At 47.8% G+C, this 26,480-nt stretch overlaps 1 protein-coding gene across 10 annotated transcripts in view; it reads right to left on the bottom strand.

Moving 5' to 3' along the window:
- Positions 1-26,480, bottom strand: part of MAP2K5 (mitogen-activated protein kinase kinase 5) — a 272,187-nt gene that overhangs the window by 69,391 nt on the left and 176,316 nt on the right. For 2 of the 10 annotated variants that reach the window (XM_062206200.1, XM_062206196.1), the window contains exon 17: positions 17,937-17,966. The exons of 6 other annotated variants lie outside the window; for them this stretch is intronic. In XM_062206200.1, the coding sequence (XP_062062184.1) occupies positions 17,937-17,966 (30 nt within the window). Of the gene's footprint in view, positions 1-535; positions 1,561-17,936; positions 17,967-26,480 lie in introns of those variants that run through there. 2 more of the 10 variants (XM_062206201.1, XM_062206203.1) reach the window with 2 other exon arrangements.

Here is a 26,480-nt window from a genome sequence, read left to right as displayed (position 1 = left end):
GGGTCTCCCATATGAGTTCAGGGGCCCAAGAACTTGAGCCATCTTCTACTGCTTTCCCAGGCCATAACAGAGAGCTGGATTGGAAGTGGAGCAGCGGAGACTCAAACTAGTGCCCATATGGGATGCCGGTACTGCAGACCAGGGCTTTAACCTGCTGCGCCACAGCACCAGGCCCCCCAGCCCAGTCTTTTTTATGATCTTATAGCTATACCATTTTTTTGTTCAGGTTTTCAAAGAGAGACATTGTTACAAGGTTTTATTACATAGTTTTGATAGCAACATATTATATGAAATCATCTTCATAAATTTTGTATTAAGTTAGCAGTGCCAGTACCTGAAATTGATTCAAAACGCTTAAGATACTCAATTACTTTTTTAACACTGTAACACAATGTGATGACTTATATCTTCTATTTCCCAAGAATCTGGTGATGCGACATCATTGTAATTGATTCATTTTCTCAATTAAATAAGGCTACTGTGCTTTCCTTCTATGAATACCACACAGACCATGGAGTCAGATGTATTACGGCTCTCTGCGTCTCAGACATATTGCCTTCAAGGCTGTTTTCTGTTCCTCCGTTAATTCCACCAGAAAATTTAACGCCACAGCCGTATTTTTCAAATTCTAAACTGCCGCGTCCCCGGCTGTATTTATATTAGGCGTATTTTTCACCGCTAAACTCGCTGTTGTTTACCTTTTTCAAGATCACATTACTGTATGGGCACAGCAACCATAAAACAGACCCCAACGAAGTCAACCCCCAAACACTGCCTCTGCTTTTGCCCACAGTTCATGAAACAGCGAAGCCCTGGGTTTTATGGCACATTCAAAGTGGTACGCAGGGTACTCAATATAAAATGTTAGCTTCGCAAATGCCTGTCTTCATTCTGGGTCTGCCTGGCAAAGGCTTGGCTCTGAGAGCAGAGTTCAGAGGAACACAATAATATTGTTAAGGCTGATGGACTGCCCATACCTCCAACATATGAAATGCTGTTTATAACTAACTTGTCCGTGTCTACATTCCTGCTTGCGCATTTTGCTTGTGTGGAGCGCTTCCTAGGTCTAACTAGTACTGTGGGACAATGAACAGAACAGTGATGGCTCCAGACACACACTTTGCTAATCAGTCTCCAGAACTGGCAGCGTTTTGATGCATTAATTGGATGAACCGCTTCTCTCTTCTGGGCATAGTTTGTTTTCCCCTTTGGCTAGCCCCTTCGATCCAAGATTTGAAGCCACACAGACAGGGGAGAGTGCTGCCTCGCTGTGATGTCACAAGGAGCCTTCTGTGTTCAACCGGGAAGAAGGACTGCAGGAAGGGCAGCCCCAAGTTCTCGGTCTTGGAGTGAGCGCAGTCAAGGCCGTCACCTGTCCTTGCAGGAGGCGATTAGAAAAGCTCCTGAGACACGGCGTGGGATCTTGGAAGGTGATCTTGGGGAGGAAATGATCAGGGAAAAAATTCACTTAGGGGGCCTCAAGTATTTTGGTTCATGGTACTGAAAAGCAACTCCGGAAGTTTCACTTGATGCTCCTGTCTCTGTCGAGGCACTGTGTACCTACGGCAGGTAAAACAAGACATGCAACATTCAGCGCTGTACCCAGGGCAGGTAAGACAAGAGCTTCTCTCAGCGCTGTCCACCTCATATTCAGAGGCACAACAGCAAAACGAATCTGCCTATGGAACTTAGAGAAGACACCAGCTATGGCTTTCATTTTCCCTTTTACTCGAGGAAATTATGGCTTGCCCCACCGCTCCTGTCTGAGAGATTTATGTGTGACCTAGGTCAGATCTTCCAATATCAGTTGACAAATTTTCTCTTTACATATTTACTGCTTTTCAAGCTTGTGCTGTTTTCTCTTAAATAGAAAAAAGAAACATGAAATGACATGGTATGGCTGGAATTTTTAAAGAATACTATATTCTTATTGTTGAGCAACTGCATCACATTCTAGCTCTCAATGTTAGCTCTTTAATTTTTTTTTTTTTTTAACTTCAAATCTTAGGAACTGTAGCTATTTTGCAGGGACACTGTTTTCAAACTGGATGTACTAAGCTATAACCCGCTGAATGCCAACAGGAATTACGGTAAATTGTGAGTCCCATATTCTGAATGAAGAATTACGGCCTAACGACTTTTTCAAGGGGCAAGGGCTTCGGAGATGAGCCCATTCCATCTACTCGCTCTGCAGTCAGGGAAACCGAGGCTGGTAGAGGAGGAGTGCCCAAGGTCATAGCTCAGTCCAGTCTGACAGCTCGCCCAGGAGACTGCTGGGTGTGGAGAAAATGTGTGCAGTGAGGAAGACCCCTGGACTTCCAGATAGCTTCCCACGGCCTCGCGAGCCTCCTCCTTGGGGGAGAAGCGAGAGCAGCCCAGAGCCCTTAAGCTCTTGGCTTCCCATCCAGGGACCATGCCTAGTTTTCTTTTTAAAAGTCATTTACTTGCAGGGTACAGAGACAGATACGGGTGGGGTGGCAGTGAGTGGAGAGACGAAGGATCTCTGTTGCTTGTTCACTCCCCAAATGTCTGCAGTGGCCAAGGCCAGGCCAGGTCAAAGCCAGGAACCTGGAACTAGGTCTCCTCCGTGGGTGGCAGGGACCCAGCTACCTGAACCACCACCTGCTGCCTCCAAGGGCGTCCCTACGAGCGGGAAGCCAGGAGCAGTGTTGGGACTCAAACCCAGGCTCTCCAATAGGGAATGCAGTGGCCCCAGGAGCCTTTGCCACACCAAACTCCTGGCTTGTGCTTATTTCCTACCCAAGGGAGAAACAGTACTGGCATTTGTACTGTGCTAGGTGCTAAAACTTAGGGATGTGCCCCTCCAATCCATAATAACCGCAAAAACAAGTGTCCAGGTCTTTAAAAGTTTTTGGTGATTAAAAAAAATAAATCAGTTCCACATAACCACAAGCTTTGTATACCTGTACCACTTAAGAGTCCCCCACGGAAAAAAATCTTTTTTAAAAAGGAATATATCAGGGCTGGCGCAGTGGCTCACTTGGTTAGTTCTCTGCCTGCAGCGCCGGCATCCCATATGGGCGCTAGGTTCTAGTCCTGGTTGTTCCTCTTCCAGGCCAGCTCTCTGCTATGGCCCGGGAGTGCAGTGGAGAATGGCTCAGGTGCTTGGGCCCTGCACCCGCATGGGGGACCAGGAAGAAGCACCTGGCTCCTGGCTTCGGATCGGCATAGTGCCCGCTGTAGCGGCCATTTGGGGAGTGAACCAATGGAAGGAAGACCTTTCTCTCCGTCTCTCTCTCTCACTATCTCTACCTGTCAAAAAAAAAAAAAAAAAAAAAAGGAATACATCAAAATTTCCTCTGCCTAACTACCAAAGGGAATTTTGACAAACTGATAATTTTGGATACCAAACGCATTATGAGACAAAATAAATGAACAGCATACGTTTTTTCTAATAAGGCCAAGCGAGCAAGTCTGATTCACCTGGGCCATCCTACCTGCTGTCCACCAGCCTCTCTCCTGTCAATTGTGTCGTGTGTCATCTGCATCAGCAGGAACAGGGGACCACTAGGATTCCCAAGTTCTGAAATACACTCATGGTACCACATCTCAGCCCCTGCTAGCGTGCTGTATCCTGGAGTGGAGTTTTATAAAGCGAAAGCTAGATGTCTTTGAATTTAGCAAACAGCTGGGGGGGGGGGATGGGCGCTAGGCTGCCTAGAAGGGGGCGCAGGTCAGACAGAACCAGACAGAAAATCATCACAGCCATAAATTAGATCACTTGGCTCTCGCAGCTTCCCAAGTATCAAGGACAATGCATTTTCGCAGAGAATACGACAGCTGGCGCATCAAGGTATGGGTGACATTACTCACTGGCCGGGTCTGCCACTCACTGAATGGGGAAAATGGGCCCTGCGCGCCGGTCTGTGCTCCTTCACCCTTTGTGTGGTTAAAGCTGACATAACTCACACCCTACCCCACACAGGTGTTAGGAGTCACCGGAAATCCTCCTCTGGGGAAATGTTTGTTTGAATTTTCAGACCTGGATCTTGTGAGAAGAGGAAGGGTTTAGAGCTGCAATTCAAATTAATTGATGTGAATGACAAACTGAATCTTCTCCCCTCCTTGTAAGCTCTGCCCAGCGAGCCTGTTTAGCCTTTTCCTTTGGACGAAGCCGTCAGAGATGTGTGGAAACACACTTTTCTCCTGTCTTTGTTCCAAAAAGGAGTGGCCTCATTTCAGCATCTAGTTGCTAAGTACCAGTCCTGTGCGTGTGTGTGTGTGTGCAGGCAGATGAACAAGGGGCACTGGGTGTGTGTGCTCCATTTTCTGAGAAGGGCCTGTTGATGACTCCACCCCTTTATGGTCAAGTTAACCCACCAGAGGGAAACGTCAACTCCTCGTAATGCCTGGAAGGGCTTTTCCGGAGCCTTCACTGAGTCGCATCTCCATCTGCTTAGATCCCCATGACCACGGAACCCAGAGTGAGGCTGGAGGTCACCCAGGCCAACTCCCCACTCGAGGCAGAAACTCACTTCTTAACGTCCTGGACAAACACGAGTCCCATCTCTGCCGGAAGACTTCCAGGGATGGGATCCCGATGATTCTATCTTGGCAGCTCATACTGCTAGAAATTTTTTTTTTTTTTTTTAAGACTTATATATTTATTTGAGAGGCAGAGTTACAGAGAGAGAGAAGGAGAGACGGGGGGGAGGGGAGTACTTCCATCCACTGGTTTACTCTCCAAATGGCTGCAACAGCAGGAGCTGTGCTGACCTGAAGCCAGGAGCTTCCTCTGGGTCTCACATGTGGGTGCAGGGGCCCAAGCACTTGGGCCATCTTCCACTGCTTTCCCAGGCCATAGCAGAGAGCTGGATCGGAAGAGGAGCAGCTGGGACATGACCCAGTGTTCATATGGGATGCCAGTGCTGCAAGCGGAGGCTTAACCCCCTATGCCACAATGCTGGCCCCTTGAAATCTCTTTCCAATTTTAGAGGCCTGGGGCCTCTGGTGGCCTGTGGAGAGTGGAGACCTCTCAGGCAGGAAGCAGCCACTCCGGAAACCCCAACAGCTGTTTTTGGTCTATGAAGGAAGAAGGCTGCCAAGAAGGTGACCAGAAGTGACCTGGTGGCTTGAGCTCCACCTCAACCCAGCGAGGGGGCTTCCTAGCCATCTGACCCACTAAACTCCTCCATGGTTAAGGCCACGTTGGGTTTTCTGTTGACTACACCTGCTTGAAAGACTTGGGCACCACTGGGCTGGGTTCGTGCCTGCAGGCACCTGGTGATGGGAGGCTTCGCGGCCCCTGACGGTTCTTCCTGCCTTTGTCCTGGTCGGGTCCTGCCCTCCTGATGTCACACACCCACAGCTCATGTGAGAACCTACAGGTGTCTGAGGACAACGCTGCAGTCCCATGGAGGTACATGGCCTCCAGGCAGTAGTGTCACAGTGTGCAGTGCGAGTGTGGGGCGGGAAAGAAAAGATTCACCTAAAGCCTCAGCAAGTGTGAGAATTCCAGGTTCCTCCTGGTTGCAAAGGCACATGGGCTAGCCAATCACTTCACTGCCTCACAGTCACTCTACATAGGCAGAATAGACTAGTTAAGGCTGCATGGCCCGAAGATACAAAAGCTGCTCCACAAAACCCAGCGGCTTCCCTTTTTTTTTAAAATAAAGATTTATTTATTGATTTGAAAGTCAGAGTTAGACAGAGGCAATAGGAGAGGGAGAGGGAAAGAGACAGAAGTCTTCTATCTGCTGGTTCACTCCCCCCATGGTTGCAATGGTTGGGGCTGGGCCAGGCTGAAGCCAGGAACTCCCATGTGGGTGCAGGGACCCAAGTACTTGGGCCATCTTCTACTCCTTTCCTAGGCCATTCGCAGGGAGGTGGATTTGGGAGTCCAGTGGCCAGGATATGAACTGGCACCCATATGGGATGCCAGCATTGCAGGCGGCAGCTTTACCCCTTATACAACAGCTGGCCCCTGAGTGGCTTCTTTAAGGTTCCTGAACTGTAGTGGCAGAGCTAAGGTTTAAGCACAGGGCTTGTCCTCTCCTCTCACTGTCACTGATTATTTGGACAAAGCACAACTCTGGAGTTCTGCTTTCTTTCCTTGGGGGCACTATGGACTTTGAAGACAGCTCCCCCAGGCAATGTTTCCAGGCAACCGGCAAAATGATGCCTCATGGGTTTAGGCTCTACATATCACTGCACTCTTCACAATTTATATTCTTTTATTTGCAGAGGGTGAGGGAGAGGGAAAAAGAGAGGGAGGGAGGGAGAGAAGGGGAGATAGAGAGGGAGGGAGAGAAGAGAGGAAGAAGGAGAGGGGGAGAGAGGGAAAGAGGGAAAGAAAGAGGGAGAGAGAGAGAGAGAGGGACGGAGGGAGAGAAGGGGAGAGAAAGAGAGAGGGAGAGAAGGAGAAAGGGAAAAGGAGAGGGGGAGAGGAGGAGAGGGGGAGGGGGAAAGGGAGAGAAGAGAGAATTAGATATTTCCCATGTGCTGGTTCATGCTTCACATGCCTGTAACAGCTGAGGCTAGGCCAGGAGCCAGGAACTCAAGCCAGGTCTTCCACCTGGGTCGCAGAGATCAAGTGAGCTATCACCCGCTGCCTCCCAGGGGTCGCATCAGCACGAAGCTGGAATCAGGAGTGAAGACTCAACCCTAACGTGGGAACCAGCATTCCATGGCACGGCTTAAGCTAGCTGCTGCACCAAGCGCCAGCCCCTGTGTGGTGTTTAAGCCACACATATTTGACAACACTGTTGCACCTGCTGGAATTCTGAGATAAGCTGCAAGTGTAGCCAGTAACGCATGGTCATATGCCATGAACAAACACAATCACATATGATTAACATGTGCCTTACTGGCTTCACTGGAAGAGATACTGAAAAGGAATTTAAAGAAACGGAGCTGTGGCTTAAGGACAAACTGGGCAAGGCTTGACTTTCGTTTCAGACTTTTAGTACACCTCTCATCTATCTATATATGTACATAGAGATATATCTGTTTTTAGTATTTACTTATTTGAAAGGTAGAGTGACAGAGAGAGGGACAGACAAATGGCCCAACAACTCGACCTGGGCCAGGCTGAAGTCAGGAGCCTGGAACTCCATCCTCCCAGCAGAGGAAAGCCGACCACAGGAGTATCGTTCTGGTCCAGGGTTTTTCAGACTCCCTTTAGTGCAAACAAGATACTACTTAGACCCAGCTGAAGAAGTCCCAGGGAAGCACAGCTCCTGTGTCTGTGCGCAGCTGTGTGAATGGACATGTGTGGGGCGGGTCCCCATCTCCTTGGTGAACCCTCTTCCTAGCCTTCTGCCCATCATGGCCAACACCATGCAGGCCAAGGGAACTGGGGCTGGGAGGCAGGGTGGCCAAATGACTCATAAGACAAACCAGGACCAGCACTTGAGTAATCTCTGTGTGCGTGGTCGGGTGGAAACCACACAGTGACAGTGGCTTAAACTGCCACGTGCTGAGTGTCACTTGCTGCTTCCTGGTCCCCTCCGCTCTGAGTCCCTGTTTGCAGCTCTACCAGCTATACCACGGCGCTGGCCCCAGGTCTGCCCCCTTTTAATCTGGGATGCCAATGAATTCCCAGCCCCCAATCTATCCAAGTGTTCTATATTGAACACTGGTGAGCCAAACACTTGGTGCGACACAAGCTGATGTCTCTGTTGCCTCTGCTACCATGGTTGCTGATCACTCTTCCCCCCAGGAACCCACACGCAGCCAGCAGTTACCCGGCATGCACTGCGCACTCTGGGACAGGGATCGCCACCTCGGCAGACAGAGCAGGCAGACGCGTGCCCGTGGGAGGTGGACAAGATAACTGTAAGATACCTTCACATCCCGAGTCCAGGACTACAGGAAGCAGCAGACTGCACCAGGAAAACCCAAGTGTGTGTGTGTGTGGGGCTCTCCACCGCACAGCCTAAGAGCCAGCCTTAACTCCAAGTTCAAACTTCAGTTATGTTGCTGGGCTGAACCAGCTACTTTAAAATTGTGGAAGGACCATGGTCCCCAGTCAGTGGACTAGGAATGAGTAGATTCTGTACATTATCCTGTATATTATGATTATGATTATGAATGATAAATTATAACTCAAAAAGGAAAGACTGCAAAGGAAGGCCCTTGTGGGATCCGAAAAGCAATTCATTTCAGTCCTACCTTGCAGGGGACACGATCATATATTTTCAGAGTTACATAGGTAAATCCCCGAAGTGCTTTCTGGAAATATAAATAACACTAATATTACCCTGCTCTTGTTTACCACCTTGTATTTTTCACAGTGCTCTCTTAGGCATTAACTCACTGGGTCATGACAATTTCTCCCCAGCAATCTAGAAAATGTCCTATGAGGTGGCAAGGCTAAGTGACAGAGGTAAAGAGAGCCCTCAGAGGCGACACCAGCTGCCCTCAGGGGCAGAGACCTTCAAATGCAGTGAGCTGGGAACCCAGCTCAGTCTGTCTCCCATCACCTGCAAGGGAACCCATGGCACTCGGAGGCTCACTCTCTCTATCTGGTTCCTGCTACACCTGTCATGCCCATCATGTCCATCACCTCCCCCTCTCCCTCTCTCCCCTCCCAGTATTGTGCTGTGGTACCTGTTTAGTGAAATCACAGGAAGGAGACCAGCTACACCTCACTGTCTGATTGGTTTCTCTTTACCGTGTGGGTTCCCTTCTGCCTTGAGGGCCTGGACTGTTCTTCCCCACCCTCCTAGCCCCAGGGCTCTCTCAAAAAGTCTTCCACTCTGAAACCTCTCTGGCTTCCCGAGGTCGGCAGTTTGCTCCCCTTTCCCCTTGGGGCCAGGCTGTCCCACCTCCTGGGATGTTTCTTTCATATCAACTACCGTTTATTTGCTTTATGTTCCCCACCTCCCACCACTGGACTGTACTCTGTGGGAGCAGGGACCACACCTGTTTTATTTCTGTGCTTAGCCAAGTAGCAGGCATGGAGCAAGTGCACCAAGATAAATAAATGTTGACGTGAACCGAGATGGACGTCACAGAAGAACTGGGAAGGTGGCTGTAAAATCAATCCAACACAGGCTGAGTGCCTTAAAAACAAGGTAGAAATCACCACCCTACACATTCCCCAATCGAGCTATGCACAAGTAACTCATCTTTAATGCAAAACGTCATGTTTCCACGCTCCGCACATTTGGGGGATGGTTTCTCTTCCATTTCTACTCTATTTTAAGGACAAATGAGGAACCCACCTCCTGTCTTTGGCACAGGCTAGGAAAATAAAATTAGAGACCTCTTGAAAAGTTTGAGGTAAACTGGAAAAGGACTCTGACATAGGCAACTGTGTGTAGGCAAACATTTTCACATCACTTAAATTTTACCTCTGCGTTTAATAGAGCTTAAATCTATTTTTATGCTTGAAGTATTAGTATGTTTTAAAGCTCTATATCCTAAATAGTAAGAATAAATTAAAACATGTAGGCTAGAAATCTCTTTTGGAAAAAAAATTGCATGTACTCTGATCTCTTTAATTATTGCCAATCAAAAGTTGAGTGCTTGAAGTTTGGGTAGTTATCCACTGCTATTTTTTTCTTTTCTTTTTTTTTTTTTTTTTTGACAGGCAGAGTGGACAGTGAGAGAGAGAGAGACAGAGAGAAAGGTCTTCCTTTTGCCCTCCAATGGCCGCCACGGTAGTGCGCTGATCCGATGGCAGGAGCCAGGTGCTTCTCCTGGTCTCCCATGGGGTGCAGGGCCCAAGGACTTGGGCCATCCTCCACTGCACTCCCTGGCCACAGCAGAGAGCTGGCCTGGAAGAGGGGCAACCGGGACAAGATCGGTGCCCTGACCGGGACTAGAACCCGGTGTGCCGGCGCCGCAAGGCGGAGGATTAGCCTAGTGAGCCACGGCGCCGGCCTGTTTTTTTCTTTCTTTAGACTCACACAAAAAACTGGATACTTAAAACTTACTGAAGCCCATGATGTTTTTTTTAAAGATTTTGTTTATTTTATTTGAGAGTTAGAGTTACAGACAGTGAGAGGGAGAGTCAGAGAGAAAGGTCTTCCTTCCGTTGGTTCACTCCCCAAATGGCAGCAACAGTCGGAGCTGTGCTGATCCAAAGCCAGAAGCCAGGAGCCAGGGGCTTCTTCCTGGTCTCCTACATGGGTACAGGGGCCCAAGAATTTGGGCCATCCTCTACTGCTTTTCCAGGCTATAGCAGGGAGCTGGACTGGAAGTGGAGCAGCCAGGACTCGAACTGGCGCCCATATGGGACGCCAGTGCTGCAAGCGGAGGATTAACCTACCGTACCCCGGTGCTGGCCCCGGCCATGATGTTCTAAACTTCAAAAGTTCATGCCACAAAGGATAGATTCCAATTTTCTTTTTTCAAACTCTGTAAGTATTCTGCAATTTTAGGCATGATCAGTATATAATACATTAATAAGATAATGTCACTTATGGACTAAATTTAACATCAATAATAGAAGAAAATTACATGATCAACATCAGGATTAGTAACAATAAACCAAAGGTTTTAAAAATATGAATAAAAATATTTGTAAAAACTCTAGCATTTCTGGGGGCCGGAGCTGTGGCATAGTAGGGTAAGCCTCCACCCATGGCACTGGCGTCCCATATGGGTGCTGGTTCGAGTCCCTGCTACTCCACTTCCCATCCAACTCCCTGCTGATGGCCTGGGAGAGCAGCAGAAGATGGCCCATGTGCTTGGATCCCTGCACCCATGTGAGAGACCCAAAGAAGCTCCTGGCTCCTGGCTTCAGATTGGCCCAGCTCCAGCCATTGTGGCCATTTGGGGAGTGAACCAGCAGATGGAAGACTTTTCTCTTCTGTCTCTCCCTTTCTCTGTATCTCTCTACCTCTCAAATAAATAAATCTTAAAAAAACCCTTTAGTATTTCAACATTTGCATGTGAAAAGCACTTCATGTTTTTAAATAGTTTTAAGAACATATGCTATTATGAAACAAATATTCTGTCCACAGCACAATTTATTACTACAAAATAAATGAATGTTTAAAAGATAGTCTGCCAATTGAAAAAAAAAAAAAAACATTAAGATAGCTGGTTTCCAAGCCAAGTTAAACAAGATATTTTCTCCATGATAAGTTGCTTTCACTTAAATGGAAACAGGCAAATTTGGTCAATAATATGGATTGCATATAATAAAAAGGACCTTAGATCATGTTAATACAAGGATCAAAAAGCAGTGAGCTCAATTAAAACCACCCAATTATTTAGCCAACTTTCAGAAACAGCAAATAAATGAATCTGTTTTAAATGAAACTACTCCGATAAGTAGCTTTCTGACCTAGGAGTACCTCTCACGAGCAGCAATCCCAGGGAAGGCAAGGCAGAGCCCCCAGATCACACAGATGGAATCAGTCACAACAGGAACCCCGGGCCACAGACACCGGCTCAGTCAGTAGCAGCAATCCCAGGGAAGGCAAGGCAGAGCCCCCAGATCACACAGATGGAATCAGTCACAACAGGAACCCCGGGCCACAGACACCGGCTCAGTCAGTAGCAGGGGGTGCTGACGCAGCCGCCCCTCAGCTCCTCTCATACTTTGGTACATCGTATACACCTGTGTGTGTGTGTGCACGCATGTGAGCACGTTTCTTTTTTTTTTAAAAAAGTTTGTTTTATTTGTTTGAATTACAGAGAGAGGTAGAGACAGAGAGAAAGAAAGGTCTCCCAGCCGCTGGTTTACTCCCTAAATGGCTGCAATGGCTGGAGCTGAGCCGATCTGAAGCCAAGATCCAGGAATTCCTTCCATGCCTCCCATGTGGGTGCAGGGGCCCAAGAACTTGGGCCATCTTCTGCTGCTCTCCCAGGCGCAATAGCAGGGAGCCAGATCAGAAGTGGAGCTGTCAGGACTTGAACTGGCACCCAAATGGGATGCTGGCATTTCAAGCCAGGGCTTTAACCCACTGAGCCATAGTGCTGGCCCCCACATGTTCCTTTTACTCTCGATCAGTTGGCGTATCTTGGTTTTAACAACAGGATATTTTCATTTCTGTTCTATCTGAAGAAAAGTCCAAAAATATGCTGTTAAGAGGCCACACATGGGGCTGGCACTGTGGTGTAGTGGGTAAAGCCACTGCTTGTGATGCCAGCATCCCATACGGGCGCCATTTTGAGTCCCAGCTGCTGCACTTTTAATCCAGCTCCCTGCTAATGTGGCTGGGAAAGCATCAGAGGATGGCACAAGTGTTTGGGCCCCTGCACCCACGTGGAAGACCCGGAAGAGGCACCTGGCTTCAGACTGGCCCACCACTGGCTGTTATAGCCATTTAGGGAGTGAACCAGCTGATGGAAGATCTCCCCCTCTGTCTCTCCCTTCCTCTCTGTCACTCTGCCTTTCATATAAATAAATAAATCTTAAAAAAAGGCCACATATTACACCACTAAGAATGCACATCTTAGGGTGCATGTTCAACCTACGAGTGAAGACCCTGGTTAGGATGCCCGAGTCTCACATTGGAGCTCGTGGGTTTGAGTCCCTGCTGACCCCTGGCTCCATCTTCCTGCTAAAGTGCACCCTGGGGAGGGGCAGCAGGGGAGGGTTCAGGCAGCTGGGTCCCTGCCCCCCAGGTAGGAGACCTGGATTGAGCTCCCAGCTTTGGCCGGGCCCAGCCCTGGCTACTGTGGGTGTTTGGAAAGTGAAGCAGTAAATGGGATCTCACTGTCTATCTGTTTCTCTGCTTCTCAAACAAATAAACAAATTTTTAACAACATGAAAAGCAACCAGAATACATTTAAAACCCTTTGCTATCTGCTTACGTTGAACTTGTGCTGGGCTTTTACAAATGTCTCTTTTAGACAAGTAATACGTCATCATTCTGTTCAGCTAACAGCCCTCGCTACCCTGTCTCCTTGAGTTAAGAACAGTAGATCTCTATTTCGTACATTGGCAGTCAAAGCTGGCAGAATAAAGGAGAATTAGCCAATTGGGAGCAAAGGTTTCTAATGCCCAAGATTCAGACTTTCCTTTTACTTCAATCTTAATTATCCTATTTGGCCAGATGATGGTTTATTTTCTTTTTCAATAGAAGTGATCTTCTCTACATATTGCCATAATTTATTTGAATGGCATTCTTATGTATTTTTTAACAAATAACGACACTATTCACTATTTCTCTTATCTTTTTGATCCTTTTTACTACTTATCATCTTCTTTATTTGAAACAGATTTTTAACAGATAATCTTGATCATTACAACAATATCTGGCTTGCATTTTATTCAAATAATTCTTAAAAACAGCTTAAAAAGCCGTTTGGAATAACATCAAGCTTGCCATCAATCAAACGAAAAAATTCCGCTGGCGGTTGTATAAACATCAGATCAAGTCTGATGTCTTCGAGGATTTCAGAGTGAACCATAAAAAACTCCATTAACTTCTGACAAAGAATGCAAATTAATCACAACATGGGGTGAAATGAAATTAAAGGCTCTTTTCTAATCAATGACAAGGCAGGATGAAATATTTGTTACTCTCTCTGCACTCGGGCTGCCTGGGATGTTTGCAGTTCCCTTGCAAAGCCCCAAATGTAAGGTGTGAGTACAGATTCACCCGCGGTCGCTGTGGAGCCCCCCCCGCCCCCCCGCGCCCCCAGAGCTATCTGCTTACAAGTCATGGAGATTCACAAAACACACTAATCATCCGAATCTCAGGTGCATCCAATTTGTTATTCACACTCTCCCATGCCAGTGAAAAGCCTGGCGCAGACAGATGCACCAGGAACCCTAAATGACAGTTTTGGCCTCCGGAAGTACGATCACTACAGCAAAATCTAGTACAGCCTCCAGGTGAAATGTCTGGAGCTCCATATGGAGCAGGGAAAATTAACAACAAGATGAAAATCACTGCAGCAGCGGGGAGTCGGAATTTTTGAAAAAAAATGAAATTTAAAGATGAAGAAAGAGAAGTAATAAATTAATGGGGTGTGAAAACATTCAAAGCTTTACAATACCGGGGGCACTATTTGCTCAGATTTCCTCCCCCCCCCCCCCTTTATTTTAACTTCAGGTCATTTTGATGTAATTTATTAACCAAGATCAGGAATTGTAGCCAAAAGAAGAACGATATTTTTATACATGCACCAGTCCTTTAAGTACATCTGTGTCGGCGTTAGCTTCACTTTCCTGTGGCACCTCTGCTTCCCCGACGTCCCGGTGCCAGAGCTGACGCCCCGAGAAGCAGCCCTGCGGGATTTCCTCTCAGCCTAGTGCGGGCGCTGCTGTGGAGTCTGAAGGAAAGGCGATGATTTTTTAGCAGACAATCCTTTTCGTTTCTCCTGAACTACGGTGTCGTTAAACAAACCACTGCTCACTTTCGACGTCAACTGGATTTGGATGTACACGACTAACCACACACGGCTGCAGTGCCTGTCCAGACTACCGCGAAAGCTAAATTGTTCAAAACACTGAGACACCACTGGTTCACAGGAGGATTTTTTTTTTAAAAAAGCAGTTTATCATTATCCTACGGCAGACTGTGCTTCACGGGCACCCAGGGGCTCCGGGACCCTCTGGATCCCACTGTTGCTCTGCTAAATGCATGGCAGGAGAAGCAAAAGAGCTCTAGGGAACGGCCCTGTGGGCACCTCCAACGGCTCGGCCCCGGAGGCCTGCCCAGGGCAGACAAGGCATGCCGGGGGAAGGGCTGAGTGGGCAGGAGAGCAGGGGTGGGGCCGGCCAACCACAGTCCTTTGCTGGAACTGCCTGCAGGCCCTGGCCCTAACTGTCCCCATTTTGTGGCCTCTCCGAGCTTGGAGCAGCCTGGAGACTGGCCGGATGTCTGCACATGGGATGTGCAGGTAACACAAAGTGTCCCGGATTGCCATGCAGTGTAGGCGCTGGCCGGGGCACGCCGTGGTCACATGGCCACGCATCTCTAAGAGCCCTACGTAGCTTACCACTGAGGCTAGGCAACCTCCAGGCCCCCCTGCACGCTAAAACAGACCAACACCTGACCACACAACTGCACACACTGCGAGTCTCTCAACAAAAGCCCAGGTCTTTAACCTTCACAGTGTGGTCCCAGGCAACTGGCTTTCCTCACATCTTCCCCACACCCCTCCCTCATCTGAGCCATCACGGGATACAGGGATACACACGGTGTCACCAGCAGGAAGAGGGGCTGCTAAAGACCCTGTCAGCGGTGCCGATGCTGGGCTGGGGGGAGGGACTGTCTGCAAACCGCCCCTCCCCCCAGCGCTCCCTTCCAGTGGTGGCTGCGGGTGGCTGAGGACACACTTCTGCAATCTTGGGTTTGTGGCTGGAAATTCTGTTTGGCGCTGGAGCCCAACATGCAGGCCAGTGGGGTGGCCTCTGTCCTTCTCTAAGCGGTCTCCTGTGACTTCAGAGAGCAAACAGAAGCTTCAGGGAGTTAGAAAGCAAGAGTTAAGGCAGAGCTGGGCTCCTGCTCCCCTCCGCTGGCTCCTGGTCTGCAGGCTTTCTCCCGGGCCACACTCCTCAACTCGCTGACTTCCCACGGGGTTTGGAGCAGCAATTCCTTGGCACTGTCCCCTGTCCTGGGCACACAGGGACTCAAAACCACATGGTCCAAAGGACAGAGGAAAGGCTTCCACGCGCTCCAGGGAGAGCAGTGGGTGATAGCTAGGACGAGGCGGTCATCAGCTTGGTGAACGGAACACTGCTTCGACCCCACGGCTGTGCCATAAGGTAGCAAGTTTCCTGCCACTGCAGGTAGTCAAGCAGAGTATGAACGCCGGCTTTTTCAGAGACGTGGTAGAGATGTTTGATTTGATGACATCGGAGATGCCTTCCAATCCTTAGGGCCTACGGCTCACTCCTGCCCACTCCGCCTGGGATTCAAGCGAACCACGCCAGTCACCACGTCTGTGCAGCAGTCCAAGCCCGCCAGCATGGACGCCTCACACTTGCACGGAAGCTATCTCGCGGAGAGACCAAGAGTTCCCATGAGATTAACACGGGCCAAAGGGCAGGTGTAGCTTCACAATCCAGTCTCCGCGATACCATACAGATACCCGTTCTCCTTCCTGTGCTTCGTCTGCCAGGTCTGGTGGCCAGGAGGGGCAGGAGAGGTGCTTATTTAGCTGGAAAAGAAGCGCCAACAGCACCCACAGTCACCCAGGACCCCACATCAGAGCCCAAACTCCTGCTGAAAGACCTGGGCAACAGCAGGCCTGATGACATCACAGCGGCTCCTGTTTCCTGACAACAGTCCTGACTGGGTGACAACGTCTGATCACGGCTCAAGGAATAGCGTTGGCTCCCCGCACTCTGGCATAAAGGGTATTGCAACCAGGGGGTTCGGCATATTAGAATTTTCCAACTTGCACTGGGCTGATCAAGCAAACAAACAGTAAGCACAGACATTCCAGAAAAAACACTGCAGAGGGACGGAGCCTCTCCCCAAACCTGCACCGTCTGCAAGGGCTCCTTCACTTGGCAATCTGCTTCTTCGACTCATCCCTTGCCAAATCTTATTAATTCTTCTCAACGCTGGGAAGCTCAAGAATATAGCTACATCCTTAATCTTGTATTAGATGGCTTACCAGTTTTCTACCAAGGCCGTCTGAGAGACACATCGTATTGGGCCTCTTCTGTTCATTTTCAAAATTTCAGAAGACTGCCTAAATTGTCTACACAGTGAATTGTTTAAAAATTACTGGCAGAATAAGAGGCTTACCAAGATAAATATTCTAATGAGCTATAAATCCTGAAAATGTGATTTTAATTTGATGGGCTACCTAGAGCTAACAGCAAGGCCGGGTGTGCTAGCGTCTCGCTCAACGCCAGCGTGCACGCCAGGCGATTCCATGTCAGATTTTCTCTTTAAGGAAAAGAGTATGTTTAAACAAAGAAGCCCACACGTTTGCAGGCGGAGACAAATACTCTCGGACCTCAGAACTTGGGTGATCTCTCCACCACTTATCTGACGGCTGTAACCGAGAAAGGCAAAGGATACAAGAGAGACATTTCAGCCAGTGAAGGGTCTTTAAATGCCTGCATGGGTATCAGGAGAATTTGCTTAAAATCGCTTCTAAAGATGGCAGAGAGAATGAGCTCCATCCTATTATTCAATAACCATGTTTGTGATGCATCTGCATGATCTAACCATGCATAAATTAGTATGTGTAATACAACACTTATTTGCATAATAATAGCAAGTTAATAGATGCTTAAAGAGCAGAGACCAACACCACCTTTAAATCAGACATGCCTCCAGGCACTTTGGCCTGTACAGCCCAAGATGCCAGAAAAACAGTGAGCAGCAACCAGAGGGAAACAGTCAAAACATTCATTCTTCATCCCTCTAGACGCTCCACTCATCCCCCCTCCAACGCCGGGGAATCATTTTCAAACCGCAAAGCAGCTTTAGATTTTAAGTGTTAGCACCCTTCTATACCAAACATCTTAAATGATCGAGATTAGGATCAGCATGCTAGCATAATGGACTGTTTGTTTTCTTAGAAATGTGCATGAGGAGGAGGAAAATCTTAAAAAAAAAAACCCTCAAATTCAGAATCACACTTACATAAAACCGGGGGCTTGTCTATTTGCTTAGCAAAAATAATGACCCAGGTTAGACATTTTCCCCCTTCGTCTCAATGCTTATTCCACGTAAGTTTAATTGGATCCAAAAGCTCAAAAAAGTCTATCAAGAAAGCGGCTGGGCCTTTCCTCCGACCTCAATAAGAGCACAGGGAACTGGGCAGGACAGGCAGAGCACAGGGCGGGCGTCTCACACAAAGGGAGAGCACGAGGATGGCTTGCAACCTTTAACAAAGGGGGGGGGGGGGGTGGAACCCTGGAGTTTAAAAAAAAATCAAAAATCAATAGAGACTTGTGGATGACTCCTTTAAGACATCCCTTTTCAATTTAGCAGGATAGATTTATTTGTATGTGGCTCCAATGTTCACAATTGCTGGCTGCACCTTCATACATAGGAATGAATGTCACAGTGGCAAACGGCAGTAATGAACAATCTTACCTGAGGATATGGAAACCTCCCAAGAGCAAGCTGGGAAAGGAAATAATATTTGTCTAGTTATAGATTTGCATGCAGGGCAGAGCTCCTTAAGACAGACAAGCACCAAGTTTCAGAATTGCGTCTAGCAAATATAAAAAAGCTCTCAACTTCGCATGCATGAACTAAATTATTGCTGTAATTACATGAAAAGCTGTATTTAGAATGGACATTTTCAATGGACAACATTGCATCCCTGATGGAATATTCTGGGTTTAATCACTCAGTGTGACTCTTGTGCAGTTTCTCTTAGGAACATGCTCAGTGTTCTGGGTATTATTCATGTGCACATGTGGTACACGACACTCCCCCCTAGACAGACCTGCAAAACTGTTGGCCTCTCCTCCCACGAAGCAGAAGCGTCTAAACGTTCCCAGCCTGCAGATTCGCAGTTTTCAGTTACTACTGTAAGTGAAGGGTGGGAGGAAGTGGGGGAATGGGCTGTATCACAAAACTGAAAACTCTGCCATCAGTTTCATTCACTTGCTAAGTTTTTTTTTTTTCCCATTTATTTTCTATCCATTGTCTCCTACCAAGAATTGAGCCTTTCCCAATCTGAGACTGGGAAAGCGGCCATCTTAGGATTGTCAGAACTGAAGGTCTGAGTCTGAAGTTGGGAAAGGCGAATCCCGGGAGCCTCCGGTTTGGGCTGATTTGTAAACTGCTCTGTGTTTCTGTGCCAGCCACTTAACTTTGGTCTTTAGATCCTCACCTGTGAAAGCCAAATGATTCAACCAGGAATAGATCAAATTTAACTAACACACCCTAACTTATGGGAAGAAAACAGTGGCAAAGTTGTGCACGTTTCTAACGTGAGCCATCCCTCATCCCGAAACCCTTTCCAGGTGCTTCTAACTACTTTCCAAGGCGGCTGGCAGCACTGCCTGGAGGTGGGGCTGGGGCTGCAGTGCAGCTGAGAGCCTGGAGTCCAATGAGAGGCCCTGAGAAGTCCCGTATGGCGCTCAGCGGAGCCCAGGGACTGAGCCCGACACTGGAAACTTCTCCAGCTGGTTGTGTCGTCTTTCCAACCTTCACAAGGGACATGGATGCTGCTCAAATTTTCTGCACTCCTTGTCTGGAACTGTGTTCAAAATCATTGTGAGAGAAGAACATCTCCCTCGTGTTATTCAAATTCACCTTATCTTGGATTTAAAATTACACCTCTGTAAGGACCTATGTCTACTACTCAAATGCAAAGTCACCTACAGAGAGTATTTTATTACTTAGTAAGGACAGACATGAAGGTGCTGAGGTTTGCAAAGTTCGAAAACCAGTTTGAGCGACAGCAGTATCACAGGAATAAACCACAAGAGCTTGTAGGGTGACAAAGCAGACAGGGCCAGCGGCCATACACTAGGGTACCTGGGAGTGTGGGTTTCTGAATACCCAGCAGGCTTCATTACCTTGTACTCATACCTTCTGTACAAATATTCATTGTTACAGATACAGATTTTCAAGATACAAAGCTACATTATCATTGTTCCCGCTTCCTCGGTACTACTGCTTCCTTCAAGTAGGAATAACAAAACATCCTGAGACGCAGTGATGTTCACCAAACCCCCTTACAGAATTTTGTGTTGGTCGTCTCTGTACTGTTCTCCATCAGGAAGGGGAGGGGCTCGCCTCTCCCATCCACTGTCCCCAGGCTGCCCCAAAGAACACAGGCTGTAGATCTGCCCTGGGCTTTAGAAATACTGTGTGCTTCTGGTCAATGAGAGTGTGCACGTTGACTGTCCTCGCTGGTCCCGGGGCGTGGGGCGGGGTGGGGGGCTCGGGACTGGTGCCATCAGGTGAGAACAGCTAGGCGAGAGCTGCCGCCATACACACTGGTCTGTGGACTATGAATTGTACATCTACTTCCGCCCGCACTGAGAAAACCAGCAAGGGGAGCAGCCTCACCCCTAGGAAGGCAAACCGGTTACTAACTTCTAGAAGACTCTCTGGACGTTCTGTCTCAAGCCCTGTACCATTCGTTCAGGTACATGTTAAACATGTCATTAGGGACCAAGGAAGAATTCTGTCTTCTGTAGGGGAAAGACAGTTCCCCACCACACATACAGTCAAGATCTAAACTAGCTGGCAGGGGCTGATGCCGCCTGTTATATATTAATGTTAGCTTCGCAAAACACATCGGACACCGGAGTAAGGGAAAGGGTTTATTGGGGAACACCCTACAGACCGGAGTGAAGGGGGCGAAGGAATAAAAGAGACCGCGTGTCTGGGATGGGGGTCTAATATAGTTTTTCCAGGGGTGGGCAGTGAGGTAGGAATTAGCCAATCCCATTAGGTTGGGGGTGGAGCTAGGCACAGGTAATTTGGGCCATGTGGCTACCTCGTTTTCAGTAATGGCGGCTGGTACTGGGGCATAGAATGTAGATCGCACCACAGATAAGAGACTGCGCCTGCGCCAGTTGACTAACACCGCCCACTGATTCTTCAGTTTAGAGAATTAAGCAATGCTAAATGGAAGCTTAAAAAAAAAAAAAAAAAAAAAAGAGGCACAGGGCAAAAACATGATTTCTTCCCATTTCAGCACGAAGCCTCCGTGCTCAAGTACTTACCCTGGAGAGGCCAGGGTCCCAGCAACTTGGGAACATGCACTCGTCTACCAGGCCCCTGGGTTAGGACGGGAACAAAGTCAACAAGGCTGGCACTGCCATTCATTCGATCTGCAAGAAACCACCTAGCAGGAGGAGAGAGGAACCGCAGGGCAGGCTGGCCAGCGGGGAGCCTCTCTGTTAAAGTCTGCATGGGAACAGGTGGTGGCGCTTGAACCGCTGAGCCCTCTCTCTTGGGTCTGGCTTTGCTTGCTTTGTACGTTCCTCACACTTTGTAGGAGCCCAGTCCTCTCTGTCAGCTGTGCTTCTCTTAAAAGCCGTCCCAAGGCAGGGGCCAAGGCTCCTTGACCTTGACCACAACGCGCTGTTGCAGCAGCGGCAGGACAACGGCTTCCTCTCCTACCCAGTGTCACCCTGTGCTGCTCCCGCAGAGGGCTGAGGATTCCTGCTGTCAGCAAGACCAGGCGGCAGCCCTATTAGGCTGGGGCAGCAAGCAGTTACCTTAAGGCCCCAGGAGGGGACCTGTCTGTCCTTCCAGGTCTAATGCACCTGCAGTGTCTGCATCCCACACTTGAGGCGAAGCAGCAGGCAAACAGACAGTGAGGCTTCACTTCGAACCCTTTTATCAAGTTCTGTTACGAAGCGGTAAACAAGGCAAAAGGGCTCTTGGAGCAGAAATGGCTGTGTGCACAAGTTCTTCATGAGGCTGTCAAAAGTCAAAACAAACACGGAGCCCTTCTGGGGACGAGGGAGCCCATATGCTCTGAGTGAGTGTTTCGGAGACAGACGGACCTGGGGCCATTCTGTATCCTTTACCCCTGCTGGTCTATTAATCTACTTGCATTTCCCCAGTTTTTATTGTCAAGGTATTATAAATTAGGAAACTTACAAAAGAGAGTATGTAATCTTCTCTGAAATGGCCTGCAGATATGTCACTGTACTAAATGTGCTTCAGACTTAATGAAGCTTTAATGTCCTTTTTAATTTTGCCTGTTTCTGTATCACCAGGGGTCGGGCAAGGCAATCAGCACTCAAGAGGGTGGTTTGGTTTAAAACTAGGAAAAAACTCATTTGCTTATGAGTTGCACTGTATTTTCTTAATTAAATTTACTGAGTAAAATGGTTTAAGTTCAGCCAACCAATGACCTTTGTATGTAGATTTAGATTTATAAATAGGTTAACAGTTAAAGTAAAGGGTGGAGGGGGGGGGAATTGCAACAAAGCAAACAGATTAGGGCTAAGCCAATAGAAATCTTTGCTCTCTTTATCATCTTCACCAAAGCAGCATTTAAATACTCGTATGGCAGCTTTAAGTCCGGTTTTGTAAAAGTGCACTGAAAAATGTGGACCCACGTAAGCGCCAGCGCTTCATCACAGAGCTCTCACTCCCTTTCCATTCCCAGGAGGGGAGCGGCTCACTCCGCAAAGATGGGAGAAGCTTTATTTGTGGGTTTGTGTGTGTGGGGGGGAGGGAGTGGAGGGAGAGACAGGATTCTGCTCAATGTTAAGTAAGGTTCCCCTGTAAAGCCAGTACTGTCCCTCAGTGTCCCCTGATTGCTCTTTGCATACTGTGATGCACCTGAGTCGGCAGCATTTGTGTATGTTGGATTTTATCATCCAAACAACACGTATATTTGCTGTGCAAAAAATCATCAACAATTGCCAGATCCCTAACAACTGCATGACAGAGAGCCTCGTATTTTAATAAAAGTTTTCCTTCACTGACAAAGCGACAGAATGGCTTTTGTTGGTAATAACGAGGTTGCCGTGAAGTCGTCCCGGTCAGGGGACGCATACGATGTGGCGTGAAGGTCCGCGCAGGATACGGACCCACAATATGTTTCGGTGATCCAGTTCCCTAGTCAGGGCGCCACTACTGCCGTGGGAGCACTTTTACATCCACGGCCACACTGAAGAGTACTGGGTTCTTTCCTTTAATTCTTAATTTAGACACATTCTGTGCTTCTCACATAACTGCAGGTTGAAAATAAGCGCTTTCAACACAGCCAGTGATCTAGCCGAAGGAGGACTTTACAGGCTGAAATGCACTAAGAGCTGTTCTTTATTACCTTTTGCACATTTCACACAATTAAATTTCCATCTAAGGATTTCTGCATTCAGATTGTGCACGGTAAAACCTTGGTTTTTTACAGAAATGTGGCAGGCAGTCTGGAACACTCAAGACACAGGGAAACTTTCAAAAGAATCAGACTTAACTACTGGATTACATAAAATTCCCTCGGTGAGATTTCATCCCAAGTCCAATTTACCCAGTCCTTGCGAAAGAGTTTAAATCATCTGAAACTATGCTGGCCAAGAGCCATAATAAATATTAAATACCTCAAAAGCTACCCCAAGATTTTACTTTGCTTCTCATGTATCAATTTCACTGTCCCCTTACTGAATGGTTTAAAAACAATCCCAAGGATATAACAGCAATTTACCAGTGTTAAAGTGCTTTGGAGGTTAAACTGACAACAAAGAAGACAGACACACAAAGCGTCTTGAAGTAGGGTTTCAATTAAATGTGGAGGATTTAGTAATGCAGGACCAGGAGAAAAAAAAAAAAGAAGAGTTACAAATTAATTTAATCTTCTGCCTATAGTTTGCAGCTGCACTCCAAAGCGTCTTGGGCTTAGGAACAAAGCCTCACAAGGCCTCGCAGTGAGGAAAGCTTCAATTTTTAATGTATAATGCCATTAGCTGATAACTTGTGGAATCTGTAACCCCTGCGGAGGGGCATGAGTGCGCGTAACAGAGACTGATGAAGTGACATATTTGTTCCTGTCTGCAACTATGAGGAACGGGGCTATTACTAACACCATCGGGCCCAACAGAAATATGCCCGAATAACCTTTGGGACCCTCCATGTGATCGGTTCTCGCTGCATCAAGTATATTAAAATCAAAACCTAATGCACTTTAATTAAGGACAATTAGTTTGTTTTACTATGACTGGTTAACTTGTTATGATCTTATCATGGGCTGCAGATTAAAGACGGGATAATAAATGCAGTGGAAGCATCAAACTGTGCACACGCAAAAATGCCTTCCATCCAGGCTGGCTGGCACTGGTGTCTATTTAAGGAAAGCGGAGGGCGCCGTCAGGAGAGGGGTGCAGAAACAGTTCACTCTGGGCCGAGGACCGGGGCACTCATGCCCCTCTCTCTCCTTCCTCGCGTTATGTCTGTTTGCACATAACACTTTCCTACACACTGTAAGGACTTCTTTAACACAAACAGAATTATGGCCCAGCGGAGGCACCAGAAGCTTAATTAATTTGTCCAAGGTCACGCTGCAAGTTGGTGGTGGGGCTTGTTGAATTACTCGAACGCTGGGCTCTGCAGATGTTTTGGCAACGGCACAGGACCCTGTCTGCAAAGGCTCCCGAGGCTTCTGGCGCAGTGGGTGAACCCCAGCAAATAACTCATTATGCCTGTGCGAACAGCGCCACGGACTCCTGAGAGCTGGCCAGTGTGGTCCTGTCTTTGTGCAGGAAGAGCCTCAGCGTGAGGTTCCCGACAGGAGTGTGCCTGCACATGGGCCAGCGCTTCAGCAAGAACTGCGCGTCCTCACCGCAGGCCACCGGTACCATGTGGATCTATGGTGACTCAAGGAACCCAAATCCAGTAGTAGCACAAAGCAATAAACCCAGCACCTCTGCATCCCTCAGAGGGTCCTGTACCCCACGTGAGATCACTAACAGCAATGGAGGAAAGACAGCATTACAAATACATGTGTCTAATACAGTGGCTCGCTTTCTTTAATTAGCAATGGGCTTAGGACGGTGGACACTTAATCGAGGAGAAGGTACCAGTAATTCACAAGTACAACACCCTAATGCTGCTCCTTTAATTGCGGTATTTGTTTCACTGTTAAAAAAATGATCGCTGGCTGCAGGCCTCCCCGTGAACGCTGAGGAGCATGATACATGGAGGTCTCAACCTGGGCAAACTGTACCTAAACTTACACTTTACTGCAGCTTAGTTCACGAGCCTCACCTAATATAGGGCTGGGTCCCAGCGCAGCAGGGGGATAAATCATCCTGGAATATTACTCCGGCAAAGTTTAGCTGTGACTGCAGCATATGTGCTTCCGAGCCACTGAAGCAAAGGCCCATAAAATACACTAATTACTGGAAGTTATGGTCACTGAGTGATTGATAGCGCTCTGCGAGGCAACTTCCTCATTTTCAGCTCTTCTGACGGGGCTCATCCGCCACACAGCAATTATTAATTCATGACCCAGCCCTCGGGCAACAGCACCTTTACTTCTAATTCTCCTGCTGCCAAACTACTGCTACAGCTGGACACTGTCTTCCTTCATTCTGATGGCTGGGTAAGGATGATAAAAAGCAGATTTCATGCTAAATGCTATTGTTTTGAATCTTTAAACGTTGCTTGGGCTTCTTAACCCTGCTGTCCCCAAACACATAATTCTCCTCCTTCTGTAATGCTGTCGCTTTCTTTTTTTTCCCCTTAGACCAGAGAGTCTACACAGCTATGCAGATACACATGAGTGTGTATGTGTTTGTGTTCACGTGTGTATACATGCGGGTGCTTCAGGAAGTTTGTGGAAAATGGAATTAAAAGATGAACTTATTTTGGAGCCTGAAATGTTGAAATCCATCTATGAGGGACTTCAAGAGTAGGGGAGATGTATATTATAGAAAAAGTAGGCATGAATTTCAAAATTTGTTTTGTAACAAAATAAACATATTTTTTAAAAGTTTACTTTTTACTTATTTGAAAGGCAGAGAGGGGCCGACGCTGGCTGATGCTGTGCCGTAGCGGGTAAAGCCGCCACCTGCAGTGCCAGCATCCCATGTGGGCGCCGGTTTGAGTCCCGGCTGCCCCACTTTCCATCCAGCTCTCTGCTATGGCCTGGGAAACAGCAGAAGATGGCCCAAGCCCTTGGGCCCTTGCATCTGTGTGGGAGACCTGGAAGAAGCTCCTGGTTCCTGGCTTCGGATTGGTGCAGCTTTGGCTGTTGCAGCCAATGGGGGAGTGAACCAGTGGATGGAGGATCTCTCTCTCTCTCTCTCTCTCTCTCTCTCTGCCTCTTCTTCTCTCTCTGTGTAACTCTGACTTTCAAATAAATAAATAAATAAATCTTAAAAAAAAAGAAAGGCAGCGAAACAGAAAGAGATGCAGAGATCTTCTATCCCCTGGTTCACTCCCTGGATGCCTATACCAGCCAGGGATGCCAGGGCAAGACCAAGCCAGGAGCTCCACTCAGGTCTCCTGGGAGGGAGGCAGGGACCCAAGCACTGAAGCCTCACCTGCTGCTGCTGCTGGACAGGAAGCAGAGTGGGGACTGAACCCAGGCACTCGGAAACGGGATGTGGTGTTCCAAGCGGCAGCCTGGCCTGCTGCACCACAACACCGGGCCCTAAACTTGTCTTTGAATTTCACTTTCCCATAACGTTTTGAAGTTCCCTTATGTGTGCGTGTGTATGTGTATGTGTATACACCAATCTGTCTGTACCACATTATACCAAAAACCCTGGCTGAATGCTGTGCTTAAATGCAATATATAATTCCAACCAGGCCACAGTCTAAATAAGGCAGCTAGATGTTAAATTCAAAAAAAGGGAGGGATTTTCCATTGAAAAAGATCCATTTTTGAAACTTTGCATCCACTCTAATTGTTCCATGTTGATTTCCATCAGCAGCTCTACTCAGAACAAGGCTAATTAAAGTATCTGGGTACATAACTAAGTCTCTGGACATAACTTAGAAACAACGCAGAGGGCTCTTTTGATGGTGTTCTGTGCCTTGAAAGGAAACGCGGTGAGAGACTACAGAGAGATAAGGTTCCGTCATGATGCATGAAAACAACTGTTTTACTTCTCTGATGGAAAAATGAGTGTCCTTCAAGATTTGCACAGCTCAAAACACAATTCTGAGGGTAGTTTTCCTCTCTGGAATCTGAGAGGTGCAACCGCTGGG

This window comes from Lepus europaeus, chromosome 11 (genome assembly GCF_033115175.1).
Source record: "Lepus europaeus isolate LE1 chromosome 11, mLepTim1.pri, whole genome shotgun sequence".
In the NCBI taxonomy this organism is placed as follows: domain Eukaryota; kingdom Metazoa; phylum Chordata; class Mammalia; order Lagomorpha; family Leporidae; genus Lepus; species Lepus europaeus.
This window is presented reverse-complemented; position numbering and strand designations above follow the sequence as displayed.